This window comes from Phoca vitulina, unplaced genomic scaffold (genome assembly GCF_004348235.1).
Source record: "Phoca vitulina isolate PV1807 unplaced genomic scaffold, GSC_HSeal_1.0 scaffold20, whole genome shotgun sequence".
Taxonomy (NCBI): Eukaryota; Metazoa; Chordata; class Mammalia; order Carnivora; family Phocidae; genus Phoca; species Phoca vitulina.
Genome location: NW_022589723.1, coordinates 11,248,504 through 11,272,320, shown reverse-complemented (window position 1 = coordinate 11,272,320; position 23,817 = coordinate 11,248,504). Strand labels below are relative to the sequence as shown.

Below are 23,817 nucleotides of genomic sequence, written 5' to 3'. Positions count from 1 at the left end.
TCACCCCGCCTCTAACCCTTGGCAACCACTGTTCTATTCTCTGTCACTATAGTTTTATCTTTCTGAGAATGTTATATACGTGTAATTCTACAATATGTAATTTTTGGAGACTGGTGACTGATGTCAAACAACTCTTCAGTTATTTATTTGCAATCAGTATATCCTCTTTGGTGAAACATCTGTCTTTTTCCTAGTCTTAAATTGGTTCTTTTGTTTTCTTACTGTTGAATTTTAAATGTTCTCTATATGTTCAGATACAAGCCCTTGGTTGTGATTTGCAAACATTTTCTCCCATTCTGTAGTTTGTCTTTTCATTTTCTTAATAGTGTCTTTCACAGAGTAAAAGTTTTTAATTTTGGTGAAGTTCAGTTTATCAGTTTTTTCTTCTTCTGTGAATTGTGCTTTAGTATCCTGTCCTAAACTCTTTGCACAAAGATTGGCTCACAAATTTATTTCTAAAACTTTTATATTTTACGTTTAGATCTATGATACATTCTGAGGTAAATTCTGTATAAGGTGTGAGGTTTAGATTGAGGTTAAGTGTTTTACATATGGATATACACTTGTTCCAACACTATTTGTTAGAAATTCTGTCTTTTCTCTGATGAATGGCTTTTGTGTCTTTGTCAAATATCAGCTGGAATAGGCAAATCCATAGACACGGTAAGGAGATTAGTGCTTGCCAGGGGCTGAGGGAAGGAGGGAATAGAGAGTGACAGCTAATAGTGGGGGTTTCTTTTGGGGCTGGTGAAAATGCTCTAAATTAGATAGTGGCGATGATTATACAACCTTGTGAATATTCTACAGATCACTGAGTTGTATATTTTAAAATGATGGATTTTATGGTATGTGAATTATATCTAAATTTTTAAAAAGTTAAAAATTTAATTGGCCGGGGTGCCTGCGTACCTCAGCCGGTTAAGTGTCTGACTCTTGATTTCAGCTCAGGTCATGATGTCAGGGTCGTAGATCGAGCCCTACATCGGGCTCTGTGTTCAGTGGGAGTCTGCTTGGGGTTCTCTCTCTCTCTTTCCCTCTGCTCCTCCCTGTGTGTGCTCTCTTTCTCTCAAATAAATAAATAAGTCTTAAGAGAAATTTAATTGACCATATTTGTGTGGGTTTATTTCTGGGCTCTTTATTCTATTTCATTTATCTGTATATATGTCCATTCCTTGCCAGTAACATACTGGCTTGATTACTGTAACCTTATATCGTTAAGTCCTAAAATCATGCAGTGTGATTCCTCTAACTTTATTATTACTTTTCAAAAATGTTTTGGGTATTTTAGTTCCTTTGCCTATCCACATAAATTTACAATCAGCTTGTCTATATAGGGCCTTTTGCTTGGATTTCAACTGAAATTTTGTTAAATCTGTTCATCAGTTCAAGGAACTTTTTTAAAGATGCCCTTTATCAGGTTAAGAAAATTACTTTCTAGGGGCACCTGGGTGGTTTAGTTGGTTTGAGCGTTGCACTCTTGGTTTTGGCTCAGGTCATGATCTCGGGGTTATGAGATCCAGCCCTGAGTTGGCTCCTTGTTCAGCAGGGAGTCTGCTTGAGATTTCTCCCTCTCTCCCTCTGCCTACTCCCCCACCCCCTGCACATGCACTCTTTCTCTCTCTAAAATAAATAAATAAATCTTAAAAAAAAGAAAATTCCCTTCTATTCCTAGTTTACTGAGAATTTATGTCATGAATGACTGTTGAGTTTTGTCAAAAGCTTCTCACATCAAATGATCGATTGTGTGGTTTCTTTTTTAGACTATGAATCTGATGGATATATGAATTGATTTTTGAATATTGAACCAGTTTTGTTCACTCAGGATAAATCACATGGGGTTAGAGTGTCTTCTTTTTATGTATTGCTGGATTTAATTTGCTAATATTTTGTTGAGAATTTTTGTATCTGTGTTCATGAGAAAGATTGCTCTGTTATTTATTTGTATTGTCTTTGTTTTTATTTTATTGTTTTTATTTATTATTTTATTTAATTTTAATTTTTATTTTTATAAAATTTCCACACCAGACATTACATTTTTTCCCCTAGTTTTATGACTGGTTTTGATGATGGGGTAATGCTGGCCTCATAAATGATTTGGCAAATGTTTCCTTTCCTTCTTTTTCTGGAAGAGATTTATAGATTTGTTTTATTTTTTCTTTAAATGTTTGAATGTGGTAGGAGTGCCTGGGTGGCTCAATCAGTTACGTGTCGACTCTTCATTTCGACTCAGGCATGGTCTCACGGTTGTGAGATTGAGCCCTGAGTTGGGCTCCAAGCTGGGTGTGAAGCCTACTCAAGATTCTCTTTCTCCCTCTCCCTGTGCACCCCCCCCAAATGTTTGAATATGGTAGAATTTGTCTTTGGGGGGAAAAAAATCTCTGGGCCCAGAGATTCTTTTTTGGGACGGTTTTAAATTATGCATTCAATTTTTTTAGTAGGACTATTCAGGCTCTTCCTTTTATCTTGGGTGAATTGTTGTGTTTATGGTTTTTGATGAGTTGCTCCGTTGTTGTCTGGTTTATGTGTATAGTGTTCTTCATATGTCCTTCATTATACTTTTTTTTTCAATTTTATTTTGTTATGTTAATCACCATACATTACATCATTAGTTTTTGATGTAGTATTCCATGATTCATTGTTTGCTCCATTCATTATACTTTTAATGTTTGTGGAGTCTATAGTGATAATTCCTGTTTCATTCCTAATATTGATAATTTGTGTATTCTCTCTTGGCAGTTTTTCTTTTTTTTAAATATTTTTATTTATTTGTGTGAGAGAGAGAGAACACAGGCAGGGAGAGCAACAGGCAGAGGGAGAGGGAGAAGCAGGCTCCCAGCCGAGCAGGGACCCTGATGCAGGGCTCGATCCCAGAACCCTGGGATCATGACCTGAGCCACCCAGGTGCCCCTCATTCTGAATGTTTTTTTTTTTTAATTTTTTAAAAAAATTATTTATTGAGAGAGAGAGAACATGAGCCGGGGCAGAGGCAGAGGGAGAAGCAGGCTCTCCAGTGAGCTGGGAGCCTGATGTGGGGCTCCATCCCAGGACCCTGAGATCATGACCTGAGCCAAAGGCAGATGCTTAACGACTGAGCCACCCAGGTGCCCCTATAGTTAAGTCTTTTATGGTTTGCCTCCCTCTGGTTTTATCTAATTTTTCCTTCTCTTCCCCTATGTTCATCTCTTTGTCTCCTAAATTTCACATGAGTGAAATCATATGGTATTGTCTTTCTCTGACTGACTTATTTTGCTTAGCATAATACAGTCTGGTTCTATCCATGTTGTTACAAATGGCATGATTTCATTCTTCTTGATGGCTGAGTAATATTCCATTGTGTATATATACCACATCTTCTTTATCCATTCATCAGTCGATGGACATTTGGGCTCTTTCCATACTTGGGCTATTGTTGATAGTGCTGCTATAAATATTGGGGTGCGGGCGCCTGGGTGGCTCAGTCGTTAAGCGTCTGCCTTCGGCTCAGGTCATGATCCCAGGGTCCTGGGATTGAGTCCCACATCGGACACCCTGCTCAGCAGGAAGCCTGCTTCTCCCTCTCCCACTCCCCCTGCTTGTGTTCCTGCTCTCACTATCTCTCTCTCTGTCAAATAAATAAATAAAATCTTTAATAAATAAATAAATAAATAAATAATTGGGTGCATGTGCCCCTTCAAATCAGTACTTTTGTATCCTTTAGATAAATACCTCTAGTGCAATTGCTGGGTCATAGGGCAGTTCTATTTTTAACTTTCTGAGGACCCTCCATACTGTTCTCCAGAGTGGCTGCACCAGTTTGCATTCCCACCAACAGTGTAAGAGGGTTCCCCTTTCTCCACATCCTCGTGCATGGCCAATGATTTAATCACACATGCCATGAAATCTTGATATTAAAATGAAATCTTGATATTAAAAACCCTGAACAACAAGGCTCAAGGAGCTTCCTGGTTAGTGAACATGTGTACTGAGAGGGTGGCACACCCTAACTGCACAAGGACAGAAACTCCTGTGGTTGGAACCCTTACCGACCAGCCCAGTATACCTCTTCATCTGACTGTTCATTTGTATCTTTTTTTTTTTAGATTTTATTTATTTATTTGTCAGAGAGAGACAGAGCACAAGCAGGGAGAGAGGCAGGCAGAGGGAGAAGCAGGCTCCCCGCTGAGCAAGGAACCCGATGCGGGACTCGATCCCAGGACCCTGGGATTATGACCTGACCTGAGCTGCTGAAGGCAGACGCTTAACCAACTGAGCCACCCAGGCGTCCCCATTTGTATCTTTTATAATAAAATGGTAATCATAGGTATAACACTTTCATTAGTTCTTTGAGTTCTTCTAGCAAATTATTAAACCTGTGAGAAGCTTCCACATTTGTAGCCAGCCAGGCAAAGCATGTGTGGCTTTGGGACACCCAGGACTTATGGCTATACTCTGAAATTTGTGCAATCTTGTGGGACTAAGTCCCTTAACCTGTAGGGTCTTCACTGATTCTGAGTAGTTAGTGTCAGAATTGAACTGAATTGTAGGATACCCCGTTGGTGTCAGAGACCTGAAACAGAGCAACCCATCAACCAAATGAAATTAACACTTAAAGACACTCAACCCGGGGCACCTGGGTGGCTCAGTTGGTTGAGCAGCTGACTCCTGGTTTCAGCTCAGGTCGTCCTGGGATTTAGCCCCGTGTCGGGCTCTGCACTTGGTGAGGAGCCTGCTTGTGGACTCTCTCTCACCTTCTCCCTCTGTCCCTCGCCCAGCTTGCTCTCTCTCTAAAATCAATCAATCAATCAATCAGTCTTTATTTTTTTATTATGTTCAGTTAGCCACTGTATAGTACATTATTAGTTTTCGATGTAGTGTTCAATGGTTCATTAGTTGCATATAACACCCAGTGCTCATCACAGTACGTGCCCTCCTTAATACCCATCGCCCTGTTAGCCCATCCCCACATCCCCCTCCCCTCTGAAACCCTCTGTTTGTTTCCCGGGGTCCATAGTCTCTTATGGTTCGTCTCCCTCTCTGATTTCCCCCCCTTCAGATTTCCCTCCCTTCCCCTATGGTCCTCCGTGCTTATTGCCTATGTTCCACATATGAGTGAAACCATATGATAATTGTCTTTTCTGCTTGACTTACTTCACTTAGCATAATCTCCTCCACTTCCATCCATGTCGATGTAAATGGTGGGTATTCATCCTTTCTGATGGCTGAATAATATTCCATTGTATATATGTACCACATCTTCTTTATCCATTCATCTGTTGAAGGGCATCTCAGCTCCTTCCACAGTTGGGCTCTCATGGACGTTGCTGCTATGAACATTGGGGTGCATGTGCCCCTTCTTTTTACTACGTCTGTATCTCTGGGGTAAATACCTAGTAGTGCAATTGCTGGGTCATAGGGTAGCTCTATTTTTAATGTCTTGAGGAACCTCCACATTGTTTTCCAGAGTGGCTGCACCAGTTTTCATTCCCACCAACAGTGTAAGAGGGTTCCCCTTTCTCCACATCCTCACCAACATCTGTCGTTTCCTGACCTGTTAATTTTAGCCATTCTGACTGGTGTAAGGTGGTATCTCATTGTAGTTTTGATTTGTATTTCCCTGATGGAGTCTGATTTCTTTTAATGGGAAATGATATTTAAAGTCCACAATCTGAAGGCAGGGGTATTCATTGCTACTGGGTTATCATTGCTATTAGGCCTTTTCAGGCCATTCCTCATGCCAAATCTTTTATCATAATTTCTTGATTGTCTGATACTTGTTACATGGTTCCTAGGGGAATTTCCTGGGAATAGTGTTCTTTGAGTTCTGTTTTTCATAACCATTTGTTTCCTTTAGCCATGAAAGTTAGTTTGGCTGTATAGAACATCCTTGGCTTACATTTTATTTCCTTGGGTATTTAAATATATAATTTCATTGTCTGCTGGTGTAAACTGTTTGTGCCAATGTCTGTTGTCGGTCAGTGCCAATGTCTTTGTTTCTTTCCCTTCTAAGTTATTTGGACTTACTGCACAGATGCCAATGAAATGTTTTTCCCCTTAAAATCCAGTAGTTTTATGAGACTGTGTGTTGATGTTAATCTTCTGAGTTGTTTTCCCAGGTATATGATATACCATTTCAATATGCAGATTTAGCCTTTTTTTTAATTTCCAGAAATTTTTTGAATTATAGTGGCTAGTATTTATTTCATAGCATGGGTTTTCTTTTTGGGGGCCTCCTAGAATATCTATTTGTATTTACTTGGCCTTTTATTTATCACTTTTACTTTTAAATTTCTGTTTAATTTTTTTTCTTTCTTTTTTTCTCCCTTATTTGTATGGTGTCTTCTCTCATGTCTCTTCTAGTTGAGTCTTCATTTCTGATCCTTTTCTGAGTTAGCTCAGATTTCTTTTTATGTCTTCCTGTTGTCTAGCTTTCTCATGTAAGGGCTTTTCTAATTACAATTTATGTTGTTTTAAAGCTTTTTAAAAAAAGTTTCTTTTAGTTTGTTCTATAACGTAAAGTTACAGTTTTCATCTCCTTTAGGCCAGATTTTTCTGCTGTATTTTCATTTTCTATAGGTATGCTATTCATATGACTATCCTCTTTTTCTTGAAGTATTGGAATTGATCAACTGCCCTTTTCTGTGGCTCATTTTTATTTTTTGTGCACTTGAATGCATTATGTACAATATGTAACGTTAAAATTTTATTAGCTCTGGATGATGTTAAGCTCTAAGTTACAACCTATTAAACTATAAGGTGTTGTAAGTAAGTTAGGTACCATGCATGTCTTTTTCTTTAGCAAGATGTTGTAGTTAGGACAGTGGTCTGTCTTGGTCAATCACCATTGATACCATGCTTGCTCTATAGTCTAGCAATCTCAGTGATTGAAATTATATCTTTGTTGTAACATAATGTCTTTGTAATATCTAGCTATTTCATGGGCATCTGTAATGGAAAGATAAGTACTTTTATATGCACTAAACAGATTTTGAACCTGAGTTTTGTGGGGTTTTTACCCGTCTTCCAACAAAGCAACCTAATTAGTGTATAGAATTAGTAGTGCTACTTGGCCCTGGAATGTTTGTGTTACTTAATGAGCCCTGATATGCTGCTGCTGTTTTGTTTTGTTTTAGGTTAAATGGAAACCATCCTTGGGAGCTGGTTGCTTGTGTAGCCGTTTTATCACATCAGTGAATTGCAATGAGTGGAGGAGGAGAGCAGCCGGATATTCTCAGTGTTGGAATCCTGGTCAAAGAAAGATGGAAAGTGGTGGGTACACACCTTAGAGAGAGAGAGAAAATGTCAGGGGATAATTTTTGGTATAGAAAATAATACATATATTGCATATATGCCTAAAGCATATTTTCAGTTATTTTCCTGTGATTTAGTCCTGTTTACACCATAGTTCTTGCTTTATATAGTAGTAAATGTTCCTAACCTCTGATAGCTAATATTGAGTAAAGTAGAAAAAAATGTACTTAGGGAAAGACAAACCAACAAAAAAAATAGCATACAATGAACTTCTCTTTTTAAAAATTTTTGAACTTTTTATTAAGGAAAATTGTAAGCATACATAAAAATAGTGAGACTGATTTAATGAAGCTTTATGTACTCATGCCCCAGCTTAAACAGTTATCATTTTATAGGCAATCTTGTTTTCTCTTTAACCTCCCTCCCAGAATATTTTGAAGCAAATCTTTTACCTTAGCATTTCTTCTGTATGTATTTCAGTTATGTATCTCTAAAGGATAAAAATTCTTTTAAAAATGTAATCATAATAATATCACACCTAAAAAAGTAATAATTTTTTAATATCGTTAAGTATCCTTTCAACTTCCACATTTCCCCTATTGTTAATTATTTTTAATGGTTTGAATCATATCCAAGTAAAGCCTGGGTATTGCAGTTGGTTGACATCACTTAAGTTTCTTTTAATTTCTAGATTTCTTTTCATCTTTCTTTTTTTCCTTGCCGTTTTTTTAATTGAAGAAAGTAGGTCATTTGCCTGTAAAATTTCCCGTAGTTTGGATTTTTCTGATTTCTTCCATATGGTATTAACATGTTTCTCTGTCTCATATGTTTTATGTAAGTTGATATTTATTGAGGCTCAATTAGATCTGAGTTCAGGTTTGTTTATTGAGGTGGCATTTTTTTTCATAAAGGGTATTGTGAACTGTCAATAGGAGGCCAAAATGTCTTATCACCCATTAAGACATTGTGCGTCCTTTTGCCCATTGTCATTTTAGCACTATTGATCATTTTCTAGGTTTATTAATTGCAGATTGTGACATTCTGTCATTCCTTCATTATTTAGTTGAAGTACATCTACAAAGAGAAATTTCCTATCATCAGCTATTTGATTACCCTGAGATACATTTTGATTAGGGAAATAGAATAAATACTTAATTCTTTTTCTTAATTTACCAGTTTTCAGAATAACGAATTGGCTCCCTAGCATTTTCTGAAAGTGACCAGTGAGATTTTTAAAAATATACAATTAAGAATTCATGGATTTAAACATATTTCATGTGTTTCAGTCAGTTGTAGTTATTACCCTTATTGATTCCCAGATTTTCTCATTTCACTAGGGGACACCCTTCACGTTGTCTCTTGAGTCTTTTCAACATGATCCTAATAATAGTCTTTTAAAGTCTTCCTTGCCCTAGACCTGGAATCTGCCATCTTTCCTGCTCTTAAAGGAACAAATTTTGTTTTAGGTGTATTTAAATATATATTTTATTGCTACCCATTCTTTTATTAAAGTTTTGTTCCATTAGCAGGTTTAGCAAAGTTATTTTAGTGGTTTCCTTACTCTATCACAGATTGGAAAAAGAAGATTGTTCCTTTAGAAATATAAATGTTGTGTCTGGGTTACAGTGTTTTACCAATTAGGCAAATCAGTAGGCTTTGAAAATTTACTTGAGTAAATATAAGAACCATGTTGTCATCATGGATTGATACAGAGGAATTCCAACAATTAGTAGTCTTTTATGTAAGTCAGGAATGAGAGTTTCTTTGGTGAGTGCTTTGTATTAAGTGCTGTGATAAAGCTTGGCCATTTCCAGTAGACATATCAAAAGGTGACAAATGAAGCTATGCCTGGCATAGTTGCTCGGTCCAGATAATTAGAGCTAATGTATGTATGGAACATGTCCCCCAAATTTGGGAGGCATAGTGGCATTTTAGTAAGAAATCACAGGCTCATTGTTACGGATGGTGTTTTGGTTACTACCATTATGAACAAACTACCTCCAAAAACTCAACAACTCAACGAACTACCTTTTATAGGCTTAAAAGAATTTTTAATTTGTTTACAATTTTGTGGATTAGGAATTTGAGAAGAGTTTGCTTGGGTGGTTTGTCTCTTAACCATGTAGCACTTGCAGGATTGTGTGGGTTAGAGGATCTACTCCCAAATGGCTTGTTTGGTGACTCGGAGGTCCTTCGTTCCCTTACTCACCCCGCTTCATCCCTGGTAGCTTCTTTTCTAGGCCCTCTCCACAGGTCTGTGGCTTCTCAGGATGGTCAGACTTTTTACATGGTAGCTGGCTTTTGAGAGACTGGAAACAGTAGCTGCAAGGCTATTAAGGGCTATTCTCAGGGCTGGTGCAGAATTACTTTGCTGTGTTCTGTTGGTCAAAGCAGTCACAAGATTTACCCGGATTTAAGGGGGTGGGGAATGGACTCTGCTTCTTGATGGGTGAGCGTCAAGGTCAAACTGAAGAAGAGCAAAAGGGATGGTTGATATTGTTGTGATCATCTTTGGAAAAGAAAGTCTGCCATTTACCTCTATACTTTCCCTAATCTGCATACCCTTATCATACTAAACTGTCTCTAGCTCTTTGCCTTGTAAGAATTGATGATGTCTTAGTGCTTTGCCAAGCTCAATAAAAAATATTGATGTTCCACTATTGTTGAAATGACATAAGAATAGACCAAGGAGCAAAATCATTACTTTGGTGTAGATTTTTTGTTCTGTCATTTGGTAAGGTTTTTTTGTGAGGTAAAACATGAAGTTACCTCGCACCACAGTCCGTAATTAGAGAGATGTCTCTTTTGTACTGTTTATGAGTTTTTAAAGTTACACTAGGCTTTGTTTAATGGACAAATGTTAAGAATCCTAAGTATCGCTCAGGGCTCAACAAAAAACTGTCTAACTGAAATGAAGTTCTGGAACTTTATTTTAATCCTGAGTTCATACTGGAGCTCCTCGGGGTATCTCTTCCCATCACCCAACTGGAATAAAGGATTATGGCTCTTTATACAAAGCATTGAATAGCTATTTAGCAATAATTATGTAGTTACCACTTAGCCACTTGCTACAGGGGAAACAAAAAAATAGAAAGGAGTGGCTCTCTCTGAAGAAGCTTAGTTTCACTGTGTGGGGCTAGGACATTGACAGTGGAAAGTTAAAAAACAGTACAGTGTATTAATATAAGTAATATCTGAGGTGTTTAGCCTAGTGAAATGATTAATTAAATGATTAAGCAAATAATTCCTATAGAAATTCAGAAGATAGAGAAGTCAGCCTGGAGGCAGTAATCAGTACAGACCCAGTGTTGAAAGAAGTAGAACTTCAAGTGAGTCCTCTGGGGTGGTTAGGATTTAGGACCTTGTGCCTCTAGTGATGACCTGTGCATTGTATCACATCCTAGATGTTTGATAATGTGGAAAAGAGAAGACTTTCAGGAAATGGAAGAAGGCTGATTCCATGCTGTATCTAACTTGAAGTATATTATCCACCTTGGTGCTTGTAGCCCTGTAGGTTCAGTTGTCACTGACACTTGAGAATTTGCTTATATTACTCAAAGATCCTGGTATTCCTCGGTTAAGCTAACACATTTTATCAGGAAGGATAGTAAGTGTTGGTTTAAAGTGTTTTATTTGATTAGAGTTCAGTATTTGAGCATATGGTTATAAAGCAAACTCTGGGATAGCTTAGAATAGGAGGTTTCTGTCTCTTTGGAGCCGGCTGGGTGTCTCAGAGAGGAGGATGAGTGGTGCTGCGAGGGCTGGGCTCTGGTTGCCCCACTCCCATCTCCCCACATACACATCTCAGCTGGGTTCCAGATACGATTTCAATTGGCAAAAAGATTTCATGGTTTAAAAAGTCTTCAAATGATTGCCTTAGAATTAAAATAACATGTGGTTGTTGAGGGACATTTGTGGGGAGTGAAACTTTCAGATACTGCACTTTTTTGTGACCTTTTTGATGCTGGCTGTAGATTAAATTTTAAAATTGTCTGTGGCTAAAATAATTTCATTACCTTTTGTGGGCAAAACTGGGAAAAGGTTTTGATGCTGTTTCTAGGCATTTGTTTTCTTCTTGGCATATGTATAATTAATTTAACAATATTGAGATCTTTTATCCTCAAATAGGGATAGTAAAATTATATATATATTTTTAATATAAGAGATGAATTGATTTCCGATTAGAATGTTCTAGTAATTGTATGTGTGTATGTTCTTATTTCCTGTGCAGTTGAGGAAGATTGGGGGTGGGGGCTTTGGAGAAATTTACGATGCCTTGGACATGCTTACCAGGGAAAATGTTGCACTGAAGGTAGAATCAGCTCAACAACCAAAACAAGTTCTGAAAATGGAGGTGGCTGTATTGAAAAAACTACAAGGTAAGCTGCTTTGTATGATATGCCAGACAATTTATAATTTATTGTTATCTTTCTGAACCTCATTACATCCTTTCACTATTGACTGAATAATCAGGTGTCAGCTCAGTATAAACAATGCTTAGCATTTTTCTCTGAAATTTTATCACTAGCTTGTAGTAGTAGAAATATTAATTGCTTAGGCTAGGACTGTGGGAATTCCTTTTCATGGTGAGTAAGGATGAGAGAGTGAATTAGCTGAAACATTCTACTTTAGAATGTTATGGTAAAAATTTGCCTTCTTTTTTTTAAACCACTAAACATGAATACCTCTGAGTTGTTTCTACCCATGTTGTTGGAGGTAAATATGCTTTATTCACATTAAGAAAGCTGCCTTCAAATCACACTGCAGGGTTGATTAAAAATAATAGTATTTGTTATGTGATTTCATTAACTTCAATTTCATATAGTAACTTTTTCTGGCCCTGTTGTCATTTTTGAGATCTGTTTTACTACTTGGGTTCCTATTTTTTACTACAAGGATAAATAACTTTTTTTCTGACTTTAACCCAGTGATGTAAAACCCTGAATATATTGCTAGTTTGTATTCATCTTTGTATTTTCAGTTTAATGATATAATCTGATATTACTCGTATTTAAATATTTTATCTGAATCAAAATTAGATGATTAGCACATTAAATGATCTTGTTAAGTTCTTGCAAGGTTTGATATTGTTATGGGACATTCATTAGTATCTAAAGAAATTTAATACTAACATAGAGCAAAAGAAGTTGCTGGATTTAGTAGAAATAACTGTAGCTGGTAGAAATAGCAAGCACAAAATGCTGTGTAGCCTAGGACCTTCAAATTCATGGCTGTGTAGTCTCTAGGGTAAATGTGCTCTCGTGAATTACTGATGTTTGAAATTCTAGTGAACTAGTTTGTGTTAGGTTGATGAAATGTGTATTATGTATCCTGGCAATGTCTGTTCTTTTAATCATTGTCCTTTGCCTAAGCTTTCTCATTATCCAGGTTTCTCTACCAGTTGGCTCATTTGATTAGAACCTGATGCTAATAAAATTATAGATCTGTTTAATAGTTATTTTTAGCCCAAACTTAGGTTTCCCAAAACATGGGAAATTAGGAAGGCAGTGGATAGATCAACACCTATTGTCACTACTAGGAAAAGTGTAACTTGAAAAGGAAGAATAGGGGAAAAAATGGCGCTCTCTTTTTTTTCACCTTTTCTCCTTACTCCGTATTTCTTTGGAGCTGTTCTCAGCTCAGTGACATAGAGGCCACAAATAGGTGCAGCTGGAGCTACCAATTCCTGGTTTGCACAGATCCTAGGAGATCTGTTTGACTCTCAGACGAGCCCATAAGGGATATGTCAGCATCAGTGTGGCCTGGAGCATGCCACTTCACCTTTCTCCTGCTTGGCCCTGAGGAAATGCTTCCAGGTGAGGCAGGATACAGCTCCATAGCCCTTTCTGTAGGTTCTCTGGCCTATTTTGGCCTTGATTTACCCAGGATTCTATGGGATAAAGCTTGAAGATAACTCCAATGGATGAATTGGAGACCTTAGGACGCTAAGTCTCTCCTTCTATTTTATCCTTCATACTATTAACTAAAATGTTTCTCCTACCTGCTTATAACTACATCCTACTCCTCACAAGTCTTCACTTTTCAAAAACAAACAGATTTTTATCTTCTGGTCTGTATTTCTTCTTCTTCTTCTTTTTTTTTAAAGTTTTTATTTTAATTCCATGGCGTGTATTTCAGTGAGGCAGCCCTTGACTCTTTTCTTGGCTTCCTAACTTATGCCTTCTGCATATTGAAAGCCTCACAACTTATTTTGGTTGAGGGTGCTTTAGAATCTGGGTCTTTTTGAGAACATTTTATGGGACTGACTTACGCTTGCCTCCTTTTGGCATAATGACTTCTTACTGGCCCCAATAAAAAGGCTAAGTGTGTAAGAGAAGATATATAACCAGAGACTAACTCTTTAAAGGATTGGTTTTATTTATTTATTTATTTATTAAAAGATTTTATTTATTTATTTGACAGAGAGAGACACAGCAAGAGAGGGAACACAAGCACGGGGAGTGGGAGAGGGAGAAGCAGGCTTCCTGCCAAGCAGGGAGCCTGATGCGGGGCTCGATCCCAGGACCCTGAGATCATAACCTGAGCCGAAGGCAGGCGCTTAACAACTGAGCCACCCAGGCGCCCCGATTGGTTGGTTTTAAACTGATGTTCAGGGGTGCCTAGGTGGTGCAATCAGTTAAACATCACACTCTTGGTTTCCACTCAGGTTGTGTCCTCAGGGTCATCTCTCTCCCTCTCCCTCTGCCCCTTCCCCTGTGCATGCAAGCTTGCATGTGCATGCTCGCTCTCTCTCAAATAAATCTTTAAATTGATGCTCAGTTTTTGATAGGTGATATAAGGATTTGCTTCTTTACAAGATAAAAAGATATTTTATGATGAATTTAGCCAGAACCCTAAGTTTTGTTCTTTGTAATAAATCAGTTTCCCTTTTCAAAATTCTCACAGTGTTTTTTCCTGGATTCCCTCAGTTCTCAGTTTTCTCTCAGTCGTTCCTGTACTTGCTAACCTTAGACTGCCTCAGCTCATGTATAACTCTGATTACTAGTATGATCCTGTCTCATTGGCTTTGAAGTGTGATGCCTTATTAGTATTTTACCCCATGTTTTCTTCTAAATGACCTCCCCTGTGCTGCTACGTCAGATTACTCTCTTATCACAACTTTCTGAACCACTCTGGATGTATCCTACAATTCTCTATTGAATCAAGTTAGACTCCTGAATTATATTTGGTTTTTACAAATGTGTTTGAATGTGTTAGTCACTACTAAAGGAAACAAACAGTAAGAGACTCTTAAATATAGGGAACAAACTGAGGATTGCTGGAGGGGTGGTGGGTGGGGGGATGGGGTAATTGGGTGACGGACACTAAGGAGGGCACTTGATGTAATGAACACTGGGTGTTATATGCAACTGATGAATCACTAAATTCTATCCCAAAACTAATACTATACTATATGTGAACTGACTTGAGTTTACATAAAATCTTAAGAGAAAAAAAGACAACTAAACCATCTGTCTGTAGGCCTGTTAGGTAGTATTTCTCCTACACTTAGTTATTATTCTCTAAAGTATCCCTAGTACATAGAATCACAAAACATAATAAACTTTTCTTTTTATTAACATACATCTCTATATATCCACTTATTTGTGTTTCCTCCGTGTCTCCGTTTGGACTATACTGTCTTCACACCTTTGTCTTTCAGTTCATTTGCTTTGAAACTTGGAGCAAAGGGGATAATTGCCTCCCTAGGCTGTTAGATTCTTTTTTTCTTTCTTCTCTCCCATCTTCGATAAATGCTTTATGGTGATCTCCTGGCTATCTTCACTTCTCCATTTTAATGAACTCTTGAGCTGTATCTCACCACACTGCTCATTTTTGTCTTTTTAATAAATACGGTTTTATTTTCAGTGCTGGTGTAAGAGGAAAAAAACTTCTGTCTTATGATTTCAAACTGAACACTAGTAATTCTGCAGTACCTGAGGAACCTACCATCAATGCTGTATAAAAAGATTCTTTTTATTTTTTCTAAAAGATTTTATTTCTTTATTTGACAGAGAGAGACACAGCGAGAGAGGGAACACAAGCAGGGGGAGTGGGAGAGGGAGAAGCAGGCTTCCCGCTGAGCAGGGAGCCCGATGCAGGGCTCGATCCCAGGACCCTGGGATCATGACCTGAGCCGAAGGCAGATAGTTAACAACTGAGCCACCCAGGTGCCCCTGTATAAAAAGATTCTTAACAAAATTTGATACATAGCTAGAATGCTGCAGCAAGACAGGCAAATCTTAAATTTGCTATTTTCCCTAATTTTTATTATGAAAAGTTTAAATATACACAAAAATGGAAATAATGATACAAAGAACATTCTTTGTACCCAGTACTCAACTTCAGTAAGTTATCAGCACTTGGCCAGTCTTGTTGCAGCTATATCCTGCTCCTTCAACACTTTTTCCCACCTTGCTGGAGTATTTAAAAAGAAACGCTAAGTGGCTTCTTTGTCCTGGTGCTGTGTCGTCACAAAGCCCATGTCGTCCCTTAGCTGAGATGCCTGAGGAAACCCAGACCTAAGACCAGCCGATGGAGGAGAAGGAGGTTGAGACATTAACCTTTCAGGTGGAAATCACTCAGTTGATGTCCCTGATCATCAATACTTTCTACTCGAATAAAGAGATCTTTCTGAGGGAGCTTATTTCAGATTCATCAGATGCTTTGGACAAAATCAGATATGAAAGCTTGACAGATCCCAGTAAGCTAGATTCTGGGAAAGAGCTGCACATTAATCTCATTCCAAACCAAGATCGAACCCTCACTATGGTGGATACTGGGATTGGCATGACCAAGGCCAGTTTGATCAGTAACCTTGGTACTATCGCCAGGTCTGGAACTAAAGTGTTCATGGAAGCCTTGCAGGCTGGTACTTATTTCTATGATTGACCAGTTTGGTGCCTGTTTGATTGCTGAGAAACTGACCATGATCACCAAACATAATGATGATGAGCAGTATGCCTAGGAGTCATCTGCAGAAGGATCGTTCACAGTTAGGACTGATACAGGTGAACCTATGGGTCATGGAACAGAGGTTATCCTGTACCTGAAAGAAGACCAAACTGAGTACTTGAAGGAAAGAAGAATAAAGATGATTGTGAAAAAACACTCCCAATTTATTGGCTATACCATTACTCTTTTTGTGGAGAAGGAACGTGATAAAGAAGTCAATGATGATGAGGCTGAAGAAAAGGAAGAGAAAGAGGAAGAAAAAGAAAAGGAAGAAAAGGAGTCTGATGACAAACCTGAAATGCATGTTGGTTCTGATGAGGTGAAGGAAGAAAGGAAAGACGGTGATGAGAAAAAGAAAAAGATCAAGGAGAAGTACACTGGTCAAGAAGAACTGAACAAGAGAAAGCCTATTTGGATCAGAAATCCTGATGATATTACTAATAAAGAATATGGATAGTTTTATAAGAGCTTGACCAATGAGTGGGAAGATCACTTAGAAGTGAAGCATTTTCATTTGAAGGACAGTTGGAATTCAGAGCCCTTCTTTTTGTCCCAAGACATACTCCCTTTGATCTATTTGAAAACAAAGAAAAAGAACAACATTAAGTTGTATGTTCTGAGTTTTCATCATGGATAACTGCAAGGAGCTAATCCCTAATATCTGAATTCATCATTAGGGATGGGGTGGACTCTGAGGATCTTCCTTTAAATATTTCCCGTGAGATGTTGTAGCAAAGCAAAATTTTTAAAAGTTATCAAAGAATTTGGTCAAAAGATGCTTAGAACTCTTCACTGAACTGACAGAAGACAGAACTACAAAAAGTTTTATGAGCATTTCTTTTTTTTTTTTTTTTTTTTAAGTAGGCTCCACACCCAGCATGGAGCCCAGTGTGGGGCTTGAACTCATGACCCTGAGATCAAAAACCTGAACTGAGATCAAGAGTGGTATGTTTAACTGACTGAGTCACCCAGGTGCCCCTATGAGCATTTCTCTAAAATATTAAGCTTGGGGGCACTCGTGGGTGGCTCATTCATTTGAGCCTCTGACTCTTGATTTTGGCTCAGGTCATCATCTCAGGGTTGTGGGATCAAAACTCATGTCAGGCTCTGTGCTCACCGGGGAGTCTGCATGGGATTATCTCCCCTTCTGCCCCATTGCCTCCTCACCACCAAAATAAATAAATAAAATTTAAAAAACATATTAAACTTGGAATACATGAAGACTTTCAGAATTGGAAGAAGCTTTCAGAGCTGTTAAGATACCACACATCTATTTCTGGTCATTAGATGGTTTCTCTCAAGGGCTATTGCACCAGAATGAAGGAATACCAGAAGCATATCTATTACATCACAGGTGAGACCAAGGACCAATAGCAAATTTGGCCTTTGTGGAATGTCTTTGGAAGCATGGCCTAGAAGTGACCTATATGATCGAGCCTATTGACAAGTACTGTGTCCAACAGCTGAAGGAATTTGAGGGGAAGACTGTAGTGTCTGTTACCAAAGAGGGCTTGGAATTTGCAGAAAATGAAGAAGAGAAAAAGAAACAGGAAGAGAAAAAAAGTTTGAAAATCTGTGCAAAATCATGAAGGATATCTTGGAGAAAAAAGTAGAAAAGGTGGTCATGTCAAACTGGTGACATCCTCATGCTGCACTGTCACAAGCGCGTGTGGCTGGATGGCAAATAAGGAAAGAATCATGAAGGCTCAAGCCATAGAGACAACTCAACCATGGGCTACATGGCAGCAAAGAAGCACCTGGAGATAAACTCTGACCATTCTCTGACTGAGACCTTACGGCAGAAGGCAAAATGACAAGAATGACAAGTCTGAAAGATGTGGTCATCCTGCTCTACGAAACTGTGCTTTTGTCTTCCAGCTTCAGTCTGGGAGATCCCCAGACACATGATAACAGGATGTACAGCATGATCAAACTTGGTCATGGTATCGATGAAGATGACCCCACCGCTGATGATAGCTATGCTGCTGTGACCGGAAGAGATGCCACCTCTCAAAGGAGATGATGACATGTCACGCACAGAAGTAGACTAAGCTCTGCCCCAAGGAGTACTTGTACATGTATACAATACTGTGTCTTTATTCCCTCTGATAATATATTTTCAAGGATGTTTTTCTTTATTTTTGTTGACATTTTAAAAATCTGTATGACATGACAGTAACTACTTAAGGGGAAGATAAGGTTTCATTCTCTTTCTGATACTGTGATATTTAGGAACTAAAGCCCAGCTAGTTTTTCTTCTCTAGTTTCATGTGGGCTTATTTTAACAGGACAAGGTAAAATTTGTTGTAAGATGTACGTAACCTAATGTTAACTGTGTGGTCTAAAGTGTTTAGCTATTGGGGAGGGGGTGGGGGGATGGGTAAGCCTGCTGATGGGTATTGAGGAGGGCATGTATTGCATGGAGCACTGGGTGTTATACACAAACAATGAATCATGGAACATTACATCAAAAACTAATGATGAAATATATGATGACTAACATAACATAATAAAATAAAATTAAAAAAAAAGTGTTTAGGGACGCCTGGGTGGCTCAGTCGGTTAAGCGTCTGCCTTCAGCTCAGGTCATGATCCCAGGAGATCGAGTCCCATATCGGGCTCCGTGCTCAGCGAGGAGCCTGCTTCTCCCTCTGCCTGCCGCTCCCCCTTGTGTGCACGCTCGCTCTCTCTCTCTCTCTCTCTCTCTCTCGCTGACAAATAAATAAATAAAATCTTTAAAAAAAAAAAAAAGTGTTTAGCTGTCAAGCGGATTCTTTAGTAAGACCAAATTTTTTGTCCCTGAAGTGTTCTGAGCTCTACACCTTGATGTTTAAAAGAAAAATATTGGTTAAAACAACTTTTATCTTCTAGGATCTACTTTTTAAATCTTATATCTCCTGTAGTTATGAAGTGCATGCATCAGGCCTCTAGAAACTAGTATGTTAAACTGAACCAACTTGATGGGAGTAACTATCTATAATAGGGTCTGTTTTCCAAAGAGCATTGTCTTTTTTTTTTTTTTTTTTTAAGATTTTTTTTATTGGGGCACCTGGGTGGCTCAGTCGTTAAGTGTCTGCCTTCGGCTCAGGTCATGATCCCGGGGTCCTGGGATTGAGCCCCGCATCGGGCTCCCTGCTCCGCGGGAGGCCTGCTTCTCCCTCTCCCACTCCCCCTGTCTGCTTCTCCCTCTCCCACTCTCTCTCTGTCAAAAAAATAAATAAAACAGAGAGAGAGACAGCGAGAGAGGGAACACAAGCAGGGGGAGTGGGAGAGGGAGAAGCAGGCCTCCCGCGGAGCAGGGAGCCCGATGCGGGGCTCGATCCCAGGACCCCGGGATCATGACCTGAGCCGAAGGCAGACACTTAACGACTGAGCCACCCAGGTGCCCCAAAGAGCAATGTTTAGAGTAGCGAAGTTATAAGCCTACTTAGGTGTGTTGTGAAGCTCTTCAGAAAGTAAGCAAGTTTTGTGAGTGGAAATGTAGTGCTCAAGTCACGGTGTGCTTTAAAAGATTGTAACAGATACAAATGAACTTAAAAAAGAAATGCTAGACATTATATCATGTATAAATACTTCAGTATGTATCTCTACTTAATAGATAAGGGCTCCTTTTTTTAAATGAAAATATTCTTTATTTCAGAGAGTCATGAATTACCAGCCAATTAGGGAGTCTTGAGGTGGGGGGTATTTGGAGATACATCAAAATTTGACAGATATTACTTTGCCTATGAGAGCTTTGTTAAGCGTCTGCCTTCAGCTCAGGTCATGATCCCAGGAGATCGAGTCCCATATCGGGCTCCGTGCTCAGCGAGGAGCCTGCTTCTCCCTCTGCCTGCCGCTCCCCCTTGTGCGCATGCTCGCTCACTCTCTCTCTCTCTCTCTCTCTCTCTCTCTCTCTCTCGCTTTGTTGATGATCAGGGATTTTGCGAAACCATTAACTTGCATCTGTGGGAGCCTAGAAAGTCTTAGCCACTTATCCTTCAAAAAAGAAAAAAAAAAGGAATGCTGAGAGAATATATTAGAGGTAGTTTATGTTAAACATTAGGAAAATTTGGGACATCTGTATAATTGAAAAAGTGAAATAATAAGGCTCTGGAAACTCCTCAGGTGACCAGTTTTAAGAATGGATTGGAGAACTCATTGGAGAGGAAGCCCATGCTCAGAGTTTTACTTTTTTTAACTAATAGACTTTATGTTTGTAGCACTGTTTTAGGTTTACAGAAAAATTGAACAGAAAATACAGAGTTCCCATATTCCCCCTCCCCACCTACAGTTTCCCCTGTTATTAACATATTGTGTTAGTGGAATATGTTTGTTATAATTGGTGAAGTCAATATTGATACATTATTATTAACTAAAGTCTCTAATTTACATTAAGATACTCCTTTTTTTTAATAACATAAGCACAGTAGTTTTAAAGACCTAACAAAATTATTTCTCAATGCCATCTAAAATCTAGCCATTGTTTAATTTCTCCCATTGTATTGAAAATATCCTATTGTTCTGTCTTTGAGGCATGTTGAGACCTTGTCAGCACTGATGGTGGGGTAGGGAAGCAACTGGTGAGTGAGGAGGACTCGGGGGGCATGCTTTGGCTATTGACTGTAGCATTGACCAGTGAGAAGTAGCAGAAGTACAATATATAGAGAAACATAACTTGGTTGATACAAAAAACTGACACCTGAGGAGTCAGGACCACCTCCACCACCTACTGCCCATGTGAACCTACTCAGCCCAAATTCCCAAGGGTAATACGGGAACATTAATACACAAATTATAGGGGGTTGTGAGAATGAAGTGATAAATGTCGTGTTTAGCACAATGCCCTCAATAAATGTTAGATTGATTGAAAACAATATCCTGTTGTTGACTTGTTCATATCAAGATTCACATACACTGTAGGCCCATTGCATTTGGTCTTCAGTCTCTTAATCTGAGAGTTCCACACCTCCTCCCTCATCCTCTCTGCCTCCCCCTTTTTTTGGCCTTGCCATTTATTTATTGAAGAAATGAAGTTCTTAGTTTGATAGAAGAGTCCAGATTCTGGATTTGGCTAATTGCATACTTGGGTGTCTTTTAACATGTTTCTCTAGCCTCTGTGTTTCCTGTGAACTGGTAGTAGATGTAGAGCCTTGATGAGATTCATATTGTTGTTATTGCTGTTGTTTTTAGGAAGAGTACATGGTCTAGATCTGTTGTTTCCATAGGGTTGGCGAAATTGTGATTTTTCTGATTCTTTTATTCCTTCCAAATTTCTGAACTGGAATTATTCTACCAAGTAGAACTTTATTTCATCAGCTGTTTGTTTCCCCTGAAGTGTAGTTACTATAAGAAGGGCAATATAAAGGCTTGATTTTTCTTCCCTCTTATTTACCGATTCTCAGAAGAATGAGTTTTGTGCCATATATGACCAGTGAATTTGTTTTTGTTTTTGTTTTCAGTATCACTATGAAGTCATGGATTTTATGTATTTTATTTCAACTCATTGTAGTCATTGTTATTTTGATGCTCAAATTTTCATGTATTTGGCTAGTGGAAGTCTTTTTAAGTTGGTTGCTGTGTCCTTCTAACTCCAATGTTCTTTGATATCATATTTCCTTTTTGGCACAGTCCATATTTCAGACTTTCCTTGAATTTTCTCTGTGTCATTGTTGGAATCAGGAACTCTGTTTCTCCAAGAAGCCCTGTTTCCTTTCATTGAGAAATAATTGAGACCACAGTATGGGCACAGGGCACTAATTGTTATTGGGCCAACACATTTCTCTCAATAGGTTTTAATAACTACTAGATTTTGTCTGGTTTCTTCTTTTTTTTTTTTTTTTAAAGATTTTATGTATTTAGCAGGGCAGCACAAGCAGGGGAAGCAGCAGAGGGAGAGGGAGAAGCAGGCCCCTGGCTGAGCAGGGACCCTGACGCAGGGCTCGATCCCAGGACCCTGGGATCATGACCTGAGCTGAAGACAGATGGCTCAACCAACTGAGCCACCCAGGCACCCCTGTCTGGTTTATTCTTATGTGCACTTTTCAATTGTTTGAATTGTTTATTTTTTAAATATATTTTTTAAAGATTTTATTTGTTTATTTGACAGAGAGCGAGAGAGGGAACACAAGCAGGGGGGAGTGGGAGAGGGAGAAGCAGGCTCCCCACCGAGCAGGGAGCCCGATGTGGGGCTCGATCCCAGGACCCTGGGATCATGACCTGAGCAGAAGGCAGATGCTTAACGACTGAGCCACAGGCGCCCCTGAATTGTTTATTTTTAAAAATACACTTGTGTTCTCTTTTAAATTGCAAGCCACTTAAAGAATTACACACATTTAAACTTTATATTATGCTTAGTGGCAAAATGATAGCACAAAGTAGTAAAGGATATAATGAGGATAAGGGGTTATCCCTAACCTTTTAGTCCCAGAGTTCAACTACTGTGCTTTCCCATAAAAGCAGTTATTGGAAATCTCCTAACACCCTTTGATGGAACAGATGAACCTTGATGAGGGCAAGCACTTTGGAGTAACTTTCATAGACAGTCTTCCATACTGGATAGACCAGTAGTCTAATCCAAAATGACATATGTCATTCTTATGATTGGGGAGAGGTAGTAGTTGTACTTTGCAGCAGTAGCTAGAGACTTCAAGCAGGAAGGCAAAAGAGTTGCAGTTGCTCTTTTTTAAAAGATTTTATTTATTTATTTGAGAGAGAGAGAGAGAGTACAAGCAGGGGGAGCAGGAGAGAGAGAAGCAGGCTCCCCACTGAGCAGAGAGCCCAACGTGGGGCTCGATCCCAGGATCCTGGGATCATGACCTGAACTGAAGGCAGACACTTAACCAACTGAGCCACCCAGGAGCCCATGCATTCGCTCTTCTGTACTAATGACACTTTTTCCCAACTCTCAGTTTGTGCTCTGAAGTTTTCCTTTAGTCTTTTATAAACCTGTCATCTGTCCTTTGGTTTATTTCAGCTTGGACATTTTTTTCTCGAAAGCAATTTTTTTCTTGCCCTGGGTTAAAGTTCACCTGTTCCATCAAAGGTGTGTTAGGAGATCTCTGAGAACTTTATCTGTTCAGTGTGTTTATTTTAACATTCTCTACTTGAAAGATTTAACATTACCTGCTAGCTTGGGATTTGTCTATTCATTACTTTGTTTGGATTTAGGAAAATGATGTATAGGAAATAGAATAGGTCTAGGTTATCTTAAGGAGCAGAGATCCATTTCCTTGAAAGAGATTATAATGTATATATATGTGTGTCTTTGTATACACATATATTTATATGTGCTTTATAAGCACAATGAAAGTCTGGAATCATACAGAGCTCAAGAAGCTATTGAGAATGGTTATGTTTGGGTATTGGCATTAGGGGGACCAGGAAAGAAAAGGATCTTTTAATGTTTCCCTTTATGCCCTTCGATGCTTAAGAAATTGAAAAGAATCACACAAACATTTCTTTTATAATAAAAATGTATAATGGTAATAATGAACATCCTCAAAATCCATTCTTACTCTTTATTTTCTATTTAAATTTCTGAGTACTTGAAAACACATGGTAAATTAGTGAAATGTAGTATAGTGTAATATAATAAAAAAGGCTGTTTTGTGTTGTGAACTTACTTTATAAATGGTTAGTAATATTTGTAGGGAA

General features: G+C 38.6%; 1 protein-coding gene and 1 pseudogene across 2 annotated transcripts in view; both read left to right on the top strand.

Moving 5' to 3' along the window:
* Nucleotides 1–23,817, top strand: part of TTBK2 (tau tubulin kinase 2) — a 147,481-nt gene that overhangs the window by 23,693 nt on the left and 99,971 nt on the right. Inside the window, exons 2-3 of one of the 2 annotated variants that reach the window (XM_032416978.1) lie at nucleotides 7,110–7,245; nucleotides 11,459–11,606. In XM_032416978.1, coding sequence (XP_032272869.1) covers nucleotides 7,177–7,245; nucleotides 11,459–11,606 — 217 coding nt within the window. In that variant the 5' untranslated portion in view covers nucleotides 7,110–7,176. Of the gene's footprint in view, nucleotides 1–7,109; nucleotides 7,246–11,458; nucleotides 11,607–23,817 lie in introns of those variants that run through there. The other variant, XM_032416979.1, reaches the window with a different exon arrangement.
* On the top strand, nucleotides 15,370–18,514 carry LOC116640189 (annotated as a pseudogene).